Consider the following 11,010-nt stretch of genomic DNA (forward strand, 5'->3'; position numbering starts at 1 on the left):
AGCGGCAAATCTTTTTGATGGGACCATTCTTTTGTTTTTCTCGCACTATGTACGGCAGCATTATCTTGTTGGAAGATGACGTTTTCATTATGGTTTTCTTCAACAAAGGGTATTAAGTTGTCCTCCAATAGATCTATGTATTTATCTGCATCCCATCTAGTAGAAATTTTGCATAACGGTGTCTTTCCAGAATGACTAAACGCAGCCCAAAACATCAAACTCTCACCGCAGAAATTTCTACTCATCGCCATTGATTTTTCAGTACGTAAATCGTGCCAATAGTATTTAAATCCATCAGGCCTGCCAAATTGAATTTTTTCTCGTCGGAAGAAATAACATTTTTCCACTACTCATCCCAAGTCATAGGACTTTGAGCGAAATCTAATCTAGTAATTTTGTGAGATTCTGTAAGAGGTGGTTTACTGCTTTTTTTGTCCACTTCAGTCGCTTATCTTTTTGTAATATTTGCTGTACACTTGGTACAGTTACTGGCAACTCCAAAACTTTTGTTACTTGACCAGCACTTTTATTTTCAGTCTTAATTTCTCTAAAAATGCATGGACGATTAGGCCTCGTGAGTTTATTATTCCCACCTCCGTGGTTTTTGCCATAATCTTTACCTAATTTAAGAAAGTTATGAATCACGATATGCTTGTATTTTCATTTTTTCTTCTGTGCTTAGAATTTTTCCACGTGGCATTCTAATAGATAGATTGTATTGAATTATTTGTAAAATGGAGTATTATATTTTTCTAATACTTACTTTCTTTTAGCTACACACGCTGTTTACAGTCTGAACGAGGCAGTAGTACTACGTAAATATTAGTGTCCTTATACAAATTTCGCCCACTGTACAGGGTGTCAAAAAATTAAATGTCACGGCCACCATAGCGTGATTCTACACCTACGATTTGGTGGAAATTGACATAAAAAACTCCCCGCAAAATTGACCTTGACCTTGAAAGTCAAGGTCAAAAAAACAAAATTTTTTTTGTTTAATCATGTTCTACTGGTCATAAGGATCAACTTTGTAAAAGAAACCATAGGTCGCATCTCAACCGTTCTCTTAAAAAATGATGTTGCATTTCTTATAATTTTTGCAGCTTCTTTATTTGTAAATTTTTTACATCCAGCGCCAATATATAAGTAAATAGCGTACTATCATACAGCGGGTACCATCAGTAAGCTATCTCGTTGGGTACGAAATTATCATAATCATGATACTACTATTTCTTTCACAAAGTTGATCGTTATGACCAGTAGAACACGATTAAACAAAAAAATGGTTGTTTTCTGACCTTGATTTTCAAGGTCAAGGTCAATTTTGCGGTGTGTTTTTTATGTCAATTTCCACCAAAAATCCATCGTAGGTGTAGAATCACGCTATAGTGGCCGTGACATATAATTTTTTGACACCCTGTACATGCACAGATTCCTCCAAGTTTTATGCGACTTGAAAATCTTGATCGAGAAAGTCAGTCATGAGGTAAGGAATTGAAAATCTGTGAATTCTTCCGGCAGGTTCGATCGTGGGACAACAGTGTATCACCCCGAACAACAAACCAGGACGGTGCAACAGCATAAACAATTGCCCGGTACTGTACGAGCTGCTGAATCAGCAAGGCCTCCAAGCCAGCGATTATGTGAGACGATCGCTTTGCGCTTTAGAGAATAACATTCCGATCCTGTGCTGTCCCATGGGCGAAACGAACCCTGGAAGTAACAATGAATTAACGACAACCCCGTACGGCCCGTTGTTACCACCACACGACGGCTTCAGCAACGAAACCCACACCACAGTGATCCAACCAATCGCTCCGACGCATGGTGAGTCCTCTACTTCCAAAAACCAGTCTAGAAATGTTTCAAACCAGCTGTAGCTGCATCACCTTTCTGTCCTTGACCTTGAATGACCTTGGACTAATTATAGTCACTGAATTCCTAATGAAAGGGACTATCATTGTAGGTGTTTAAAAAGGGTGGTTCCATTTAAAAAAGTCAAGGTGACCTTGATATCTCCAAAAAAATGACATAAAAACAAAATTTTTTTTTGCATCGTGTCAGCCCCATTGTACCATTCAACTTTGTCCTTACCATATTTTACGTATCTTTAGAAACAACAAAGATATTTGAGGTGCTAACGTTTGGTGACTCACCCTGTATATTTAGTGAAGGACATGGTTCCTAGCCAAAAAATTACTGCCACTCACAATTTTTGATGTCTTTCGTGTTTCCGGTAAACTGGAGAGGCCAAAACTGAATTATTTGATTATTCTATTTTACTATCTATTAAGGCGTCCCATACGTGCAGTTTTAATTTACATGCGTTAACACGTTAAGTGCTAAATGTCAATCCCAGAGATTTTTACAAAATCAGAGTAATTTAATTAATAAAACTAAAACTAGAAATTTAGAATGTATTATAGTGGATGCTGTTTTAACCCTTTTGAATTCGCTGTTAGTCATATGTGACTGACGTTCGTGTAGTCCTATGGCCAGGCAACTCTCTCGACACGAGTCCCATTGAAAACGTCTCAGGTTTATTAAATTACATTTTGGCCGCTCAATTCCACCGCGAAACATTTGGAAAATTATAAATGGCCCTAATTTTTTGGCCGGGGACTTTATATGTAGCAACGCTAATTTTCCTTGTAGGACTAGTTACATTTCTCAAACTGATCTTCTTTCCTAGACTTTTTTTTCAAACAGTTAGTAAAAGATTGCTTGTGTCCAGGTGCCTGGCCTTGGATCGCAGCCCTAGTTGGATCGCAGCCCTAGGCCAGGTGCCTGGCCTTGGATCGCAGCCCAACTAGGGTTCCGCAGCAAGAACGATCCTTTATGACCGCAGCTCTGTGTACAGTTGTATGGAGGCCATGCGTCGCGATAATACTTGGGATTGTAGTAATTTGTGTCAGAGGAATTTGATTCAAGTACTGAACATTTTTAGGAAGATTAAACAACCTACGTATGCACGCGACAATAGCGAACGATTTTTCTGAAACAGTCTACATGGCGGAAACAACGAAACAAATGACACATAGTAGAATACGCATTGTAGTCGTATCACTGCTCTGGATCTTATACAATTCACCTGTAATTGCGAAATAATTATTGAAGATGTCTGTACGTTATTCGTGATCGATAAGATTCCTTTTCTTGCTGTGTACAGTCTCACAATTAGGCTCTCCATGCAATCGTAGTTTATTCGAGCAAAGTTTTGCAACAGCTGACATTTGGACAACGTTTTCATATTTCTACAGAATCGCGCAATAGCACATTCGTCGACGACCAATTGACAGGCGTCGAACAGCAATCTGAATTCACGAATTAGCCTGATCCGCACCTTCCGCTCGTACGGATACGTAATCAATAAATATATTTCCACGATATGTTTTTCTTTTAGAACGACGAGTCGATTCCAGGAATGAGTGGAATCTGGTGAATATTCGACTGTGAATTTTCCTTGTCTTGGAACATTGAATAAACATGGATGAATTGTGTACAAAAAGACGTCGAGTAACTGGTCGTTAAGAAAGTGACTCGTTCCGTTTGTATAATACATACACAGATTCCTCCAAGTTTTCTACGACTTGAAAATCTTGGTCGAGAAAGTCAGTCATGAGGTAAGGAATTGAAAATCTGTGAATTCTTCCGGCAGGTTCGATCGTGGGACAACAGTGTATCACCCCGAACAACAAACCAGGACGGTGCAACAGCATAAACAATTGCCCGGTACTGTACGAGCTGCTGAATCAGCAAGGCCTCCAAGCCAGCGATTATGTGAGACGATCGCTTTGCGCTTTAGAGAATAACATTCCGATCCTGTGCTGTCCCATGGGCGAAACGAACCCTGGAGGTAACAATGAATTAACTACAACCCCGTACGGTCCATTGCTACTGCCAGACTGTGGCCACGTGTTGCGCAGCTACAGCACAATTATCGGAGGAACCCCTTCGCGGTTCGGTAAGTCCTCTACTTCTAAAAACCAGTCTAGGAATGTTTCAAACCAGCTGTAACTGTATCATCTTTATACATATCTAATGAAAGACATGGTCCCTGGCCAAAAAATGAGTGCCACTCGCAATTTTTGATGTCTTTGCCGTTTCTAGTAAACTTGAGAGGCCTGAACGGAATTATTTGATTATTCTATTTTACTAACTATTAAGGCGTCCCCTGCGTGCAATTTTAATTTCCATGCATTAGCAACTTTAAGTGCCAATTATCAACCACAGAGATTCTTACACAATCGGAGTAATTTAATTAATAAAACCAAAACTAGAAATTTAAAATGTATTATCATGGATGCTGTCTTAACCCTTTTGAATTCGAAAGACTCCAATAAAATTCGTTTTATCTAGATATCTCATAATAAAAATGAATTTCTAAACTCAGTCAAAAGTAACTGTCAGTCATATGTGACTGACGTTCCTGTAGCCCTATGGCCAGGCAGCTCCCCCATCATGAATCCCATTGAAAACGTCTCTGGTTTATTAAATTACGTTTTGGTCTTTCAATTCCACCGCGAAACATTTGGAAAATTATAAATGGCCCTAATTTTTTGGCCGAGGACTTTATGCGTAGCAACGCTAACTTTCCTTGTAGGACTAGTTACAACATTTCTGCAACTGATCTTCCTTCCTAGACTTTTTTTTCAAACAGTTAGTAAAAGATTGCTTGTGTCCAGGTGCCTGGCCTTGGATCGCAGCCCTAGGATTCCGCAACAAGAACAACTCCTCAGAGCCCTTGTGGGGCTGTGGAGGAACCTTGATATCGGCTAGACATGTTCTGACCGCAGCTCACTGTGCAGTCGTGGAGAGCCTGTACATGGTTCGCATAGGAGACTCGGATTTGGCACGAGACGATGACAGAGCTTTTCCGATCGACGTCGATATCGAGCAAAAGATCGTCCACCCTGGATTCACGAAAGATCATTACGTCAATGACATAGCTGTCCTCAGGCTAGCGCAAGATGTGCCATTCTCCTGTTAGTCGTTCTCGCTGTTGTATCAATAAGTGTTGGTTAATCTTTTTTCTTGGTTAACGTGTTCTCACCAATTTCTCAGCACATTGGCCAATTTGCCTTCCGGTTGACGAGAACATGCGGAACAAGAATTTCACCGGGGAGTTCGTACACGTCGCTGGATGGGGCGCTATTTCAGACAATGCTTCTGGTAAACGAAACAAAATGACAATAATTGCGGATCTTTCTGCAAATTTTTCTATCAAATTTATATATGCGCAATCACTTTCTTTTAGTGAAACATATCGAATGATTTTTGAATACGTTATAAATCTCCAGATTTCCAACAACTTTTTCCTGTGCATGACAGTTGTGGTCTCGCTTAGTTTCTGTTCATACTTGTCGATATGTGACATATCCAAGAATCATTGAAATTGGAGGTTGAGTAGCTGTTCTGTAGGTTCACCAAGAAGTCTTCTGTTGTGACAGTAAAATTTTTATTTTCGAACCCATAAGGACCCGTGGCCTAATTCGAAATGAACTCTGTTGAATTAATGTATTTTCTGTGTTTCTGCAGAGGATATTTCATTCGCACGCTCGGACCGACTGCTGGAAACGCAGCTACCTGTGGTGAGCAACGCAGAATGCCAACAGGCATTGTCCAAGTTCAGGGCAGCCGTGATCGACAACCGCGTTCTCTGCGCTGGTTTCGCTCAGGGTGGCAAGGACGCCTGTAACGTGAGATAATATTCATTAATTCGGACGACTCGTTTCCACGATTGCAATTATTATTAAAAAATGAATGTGTACCAGGGCGACAGCGGAGGACCTCTGATGATATCCACGCCCCAGGATCAATTCACCTACTACCAGATCGGAGTTGTTTCGTATGGCCACGGTTGCGCCCGGCCGGGATATCCTGGCGTTTATGCTAGGGTCACCGAGTTCCTCGATTTCATCGTCTGGGCTCTGAAATGATTAACAACCAATCAAATTCTGACCTGTTTCAGACAAACAAACCAGATCTGTTTCGATTAGTGAACTGCTCACAAGTGTTATGCAAAAAGAATTCAAATGTACGCAGCTTTGAAACTGTTTCGTATGCTTGTGCATCCTCTTTGTCGCTGACGCATTATCTGTAACATTATACATCATTTTTTAATTGTTGAGGAAAAGTGTTCGTTTGAGGACTAGACTCTTGATTCACAACCATAAAAATTCTCTTCGTCGTGGAATAAACCTTTGAGTAAAGTACTTTGTCATTTTATTATTATTAGACTGCGGATTTTTATGCAAAATATGAATTTCTTTCAATGATCGCAGCAAACAGAAGCCAGATGGACAACTGCTATCTCTTTTAATCATTTCAATGGATTGAAAATAATACATTCTTAAATTCTCTTAACATTATTCTAATGCATTAAAATTCGCAGTCTAATTACCACCATTAAAATATTTAAATCAACCGCGCGTTCCTTCCCGACTGATTCTGCAGAGTCCCAAGCATAACCTACCCAATGAAATTCCATGTAATAATCGACAATTGTCCTACTCCAGTCGCATTGACTAACAAATCAGGGTGCAGTTGTGTCATAACAATTCTCGCGTTTGAACGTTATCTTTCCTGATAAGGCTATACACGAGCCATTTATTTGTTCGCGCGCTAACCGGGAGCGTTAGTACGCACGTCCGACGTCAGATGTCAGGATGTCGCTGATAACGTTGCGCGTGTTACGTTGCCAAGGTTTAAATAAGTTGACTGTGCCGCTCAGATTAGCAGCGACCGGTAGTTCCGTTGGATCGGTATCTTGTTCAGTGTTCAAGAAATTCCGCAGCAGCATGTCGTTCACGACGGTCGAACGGGGCGCGTTGAATACCACCGATTACAGGATTTATTTCAGTGAGTAGACGATGACATAACCTAACCTTTAACACCGACGACCTCGTGCGAACAGATTTCTGCGATGATCGCTTTCCGCTAACACCGCGTGCCTCGCTTCACGCATTCATCCGTACAATTAAACGTATCATATTCTTCCTAATAACTCTCTCTATTCGCCATCCTATTTTTGCAATGATCTCACGTTCCTTTCGGTTTTTTTCGCATAACAATTAGCTCAGTTCCTTCTCTCTCTCTCTCTCTCTCTCCATTTTGCATAACGTTTTTTCCCGTTTTTTTTTATTCTCCGGCTGCAACAGAAAACGTTACAGATTTCTCTGCGTAAATTCGATCAATTATTCGCGCGTTTCGCTTCCACGTGGAATTGATCACCGCGTAGTGTCACCGTGACATTTGACTTCCAGCGAAAGTCGAGCCGAGAATTTATCGATCCGAGTTTCTATAGTTCGAACGGTTTCAATTCACGCTGTCGACTGAAAGGAAAGAATTCACCGTGGGAAATACCGGTTTGAACCTTTGCACTCGGATGTCCCCTCGGAGGGGACATTGTGAGTATAAAATCGATGACTCCGTGTGCAAAGGGTTACAATCGATCGATGAAATTCAAGTCGTTAACTCTTGAGTACGTATGCGAGCAATCGATCGCTGACCGAAATTGTTACTCCGTTAATTGTCGGTTCTAGGATTCCAATAAATATTTGTCAGACGGCTGCTTTAGTTAATTGCGATTCTGCGAAAATTATGTTTAAATTGAGAATTTAATCGTTGGTTGCGTTCAATATTGTAGATCTCCGATCTAGGTGAAAGCGTTCGAACGGCTCGAGCGCGCGCGGGGAAAAAATATAGCTTCGCCTGTTTTCTATTTGCCGCATATGTTCGCTTTCGATTCGCATATACAGGTGTCCCTTATTAATGCTTTTTAGCTGTCCCACGAAAATTAATATTTTTTGTTTCGAACAATCGCGCATAATAGAATGAGGGACCCAATTACTGTGGGGGTGCCAATTAATATGAATTTAAAAATTGATGGATATTGAAAAAACAGATATTAATGTTGTATATCTCTGTTTTAATGTTCATTATGCTTTAAAACTGAGAATATTTAATATAGGCACAGTAATCAGGTCCCTTACCCTAGTAGATTTTGTAGATGGAGAATAGATTTTTCCGTGTATTACAGAGAACGATGGGGTACCGATTTCGCCCATGCACGACATTCCGCTTTACGCCGACGAAGCCAATAAAATAGTTAATATGATCGTTGAGATACCAAGATGGACAAATGCAAAGATGGAGATCAACCTAAAGGAAACCTTGAATCCAATTAAGCAAGATATCAAGAAAGGCAAGCTAAGATACGTTGCCAATTGCTTCCCACATCATGGTTACATATGGAATTACGGTGCCTTGCCACAGGTATAGAAAAAGCTGTTTCGCAAGATAACAATCACTCGTACAATAGATCCCCGATAGGCTGTATATTGTATCCAATATTTTTTTTATCCTACGTGCAATATCAATCGATTTTATCGTATGACTCAATGGTTCAGGAAGTATAATCGGTCTCATTGTTGGAATTCATGGAGAATGAGCAAATAAATATAGATATGCCGGTCCAGGCTTTAGTTGTAGGGACACTTCCTTATCATATCTACTGTGAAGCTCTAATCTAAATTCAAGGGCATTCTCTATTGAATTTTCCACGCACACGCGTACGAACCAATTACGAACTAAATGTACTGTTGTCACTAGTACAGGAATAGAAATGATTTCACTGTTAATTTGAATTTGGTTTACAGACATGGGAAAATCCAGAAGAGTTGGATGAAGCTACCGGTCACAAAGGAGACAATGATCCCATAGACGTCCTGGAAATAGGCTACAGGGTAAGAATACGTTTGCCTACATCATTTCTTCTTTTGTCTGAATTTATATGTTATTTATCATTTTTTAACAGGTTGCCCAAAGGGGTGAAGTTTTGAAAGTGAAGGTTCTCGGCGCTGTTGCCCTTATCGACGAAGGTGTGTATCAAAAGTAAATGCTTTTCCATATAATTAATCCATTTTTCGTAACATTAATTGTTGGCGGTTTCAGGTGAAGCTGATTGGAAGATCATAGTCATCGACGTGAACGATCCATTGGCCGACCAAATGAACGGTACGAGATCTATTTGAAGAAATACGACCATAAAACCGCGTGCGCACGCGCGTTACGTAATCGGCTGCGAGAACGCGAACCGTTGAACCGAAAAAGAATAGGTCGATTATTAAACATGTAGCGGTCATACGCGAAAATTACGGTATTACACAATCGACTTCCGCGTTTTGATAAGGGCACACGCTAACTACGACGATGACCCAGTCGGATGACTCATATAATTAATCTATTCTTACGTTGACGATAGTAGACGTACACAAGTTATATTCTCGCAGATGTGTCGGACATTGAAAAACATTACCCTGGCTTGATGAAGGCAACCGTCGAGTGGTTCAAAATCTACAAAATTCCGGACGGCAAGCCGGAGAACCAGTTCGCCTTTAACGGCGAGGCAAAGTCGAAAGACTTCGCGTGGAACGTAGTGCAGACGGTGCATGAGCATTGGCAGAATCTCATCAAACGGGAAACGCCTACAGGAGGAATCGCATGGTTGGTGAATCCGCGTCATTCGAAACAAATGAGAATGCGTTTAACGCAGAACCGATTTGCTTTCAGCACGAACCTAACAGTCGCGGACAGCCCGTTCAAGATCACCGCAGAGGCCGCCGAGGAAGTATTGGAGAAAGCTCCGGAACCGCAAGACCCTCGTACCGCGGAGCCTATCGGTAAGTTCAGACCACAGTTATCGCAATACAGGTTCTTCATTCATGGTTCTATTTCGTTGCAGTTGATAAAAGTTACTTCATTCCGCGAGTAACAAACAAATTATAAGCTTCTCTTCCAACCACACGTATCTTAACTGATAATGACCTGAGATTTTTATTAAGTTCCTCCGATCGTTACCGCTAGACTTTGTACTCGTTTCCTGCATTAAACGTTTGTGAAAAACACTGTGATATCTGATTTCAGTTGATAAATGGCATTACGTGCATCTTAAGTGAGAATAGAAGGAGAAGGTACTTCTCGCATCGACACACTTACCTTAGCTGTCCGCGCGCATACTCGCTTGTTTTGCTGGCACGCGAAACCCCGAGTACACCCCGTTAACTATTTCCACGGAGTGGCTCCGTTCGAAGGTTTTGATATACACCCACGGCTAGGCTCCGATTAATATTTAAGCGGCACCGCATGCACCAGAAACAAGCGGCACTCAACTGAAAAACACGGTGAAACATGACAGCTCGCGCGGTTGTACGTTTAGCTTATTATTTATTTGAACGTAGCACTATCGGATCGGTCTACAATGTACAAAGCTTATGTGTATTTTTATTCAACCGTCTATCTCGGGTGGTGCTGGGAGAACGAATATGCTCTCGTCCATAGTATGTAATACAACTCTACCGTAAGCATCCAACGAGAATGATACGGTACCAACGAGCTCCTTACTATTTTTTTAGTTCTTAGAATTTGTTATTTGTACACTGCAAGAGCGATGTAATACAATAAATCACAATTCTAGTTTAACGAACGAACATTCAACTGTAGACCCCTCGAAATAAACTGTTCCCTTAAATCGTTGTTGCTGTAGTACCCCCAGCATCCAGTATTCAGATTATTTACGGTGAGAGCGAAATGATTCACGCTTGTTCCGTTGAAACGTGTAAATTAGGGGAACGACGAGCACGGCTAGCTAAAGGTTAGCTTAATTCCAACGAGGGGATCGTTTACAGTTCGTGATCCCGTCGAAGGTGCGTGTTTAGCCACCACATTCCGCAGGAAGCGGTCTCCGAGGAGACATTCGTGTCTGTTCGGCGGTGTGCTTGAACATACTGGCAGCCAGACCACATACATTGCGCTGCAGGACACACGTACATAACCGGGGAGACGAATCGGTCCTTTGGCGCAATAAATTACCGAGCCGGGATCCGACTCGCCTAGGAGAAAGTGAATCGAAGCTAAAAAATTACGCGGTCGCTATAAACGAACATTTTGTCACAGAAAATTTTGCTCGAACGAAGAAACAACATTTTAACTAGCTTGTCGACCCGTTTG

General features: G+C 41.2%; 2 protein-coding genes across 2 annotated transcripts; both read left to right on the top strand.

Annotated features, from left to right (window-relative positions):
- The first annotated feature begins 228 nt into the window (after positions 1-228).
- LOC143364763 (venom protease-like) lies at positions 229-6,215 on the top strand. The gene is made up of 7 exons (XM_076804925.1): positions 229-261; positions 1,522-1,827; positions 3,659-3,964; positions 4,686-4,985; positions 5,065-5,172; positions 5,539-5,699; positions 5,775-6,215. Exons 2-7 carry the CDS (start codon positions 1,698-1,700, stop codon positions 5,937-5,939), a joined length of 1,170 nt encoding a protein of 389 aa, XP_076661040.1. The 5' UTR covers positions 229-261; positions 1,522-1,697; the 3' UTR covers positions 5,940-6,215.
- Positions 6,216-6,620: 405 nt separating this feature from the next.
- On the top strand, positions 6,621-10,482 carry LOC143364764 (inorganic pyrophosphatase-like). Its single transcript, XM_076804926.1, has 8 exons — positions 6,621-6,861; positions 8,042-8,277; positions 8,661-8,747; positions 8,819-8,882; positions 8,956-9,018; positions 9,294-9,507; positions 9,574-9,683; positions 9,928-10,482. Exons 1-8 carry the CDS (start codon positions 6,669-6,671, stop codon positions 9,957-9,959), a joined length of 999 nt encoding a protein of 332 aa, XP_076661041.1. The 5' UTR covers positions 6,621-6,668; the 3' UTR covers positions 9,960-10,482.
- Positions 10,483-11,010: the final 528 nt, after the last annotated feature.

Source organism: Halictus rubicundus, unplaced genomic scaffold, assembly GCF_050948215.1.
Source record: "Halictus rubicundus isolate RS-2024b unplaced genomic scaffold, iyHalRubi1_principal scaffold0963, whole genome shotgun sequence".
Lineage (NCBI taxonomy): Eukaryota > Metazoa > Arthropoda > Insecta > Hymenoptera > Halictidae > Halictus > Halictus rubicundus.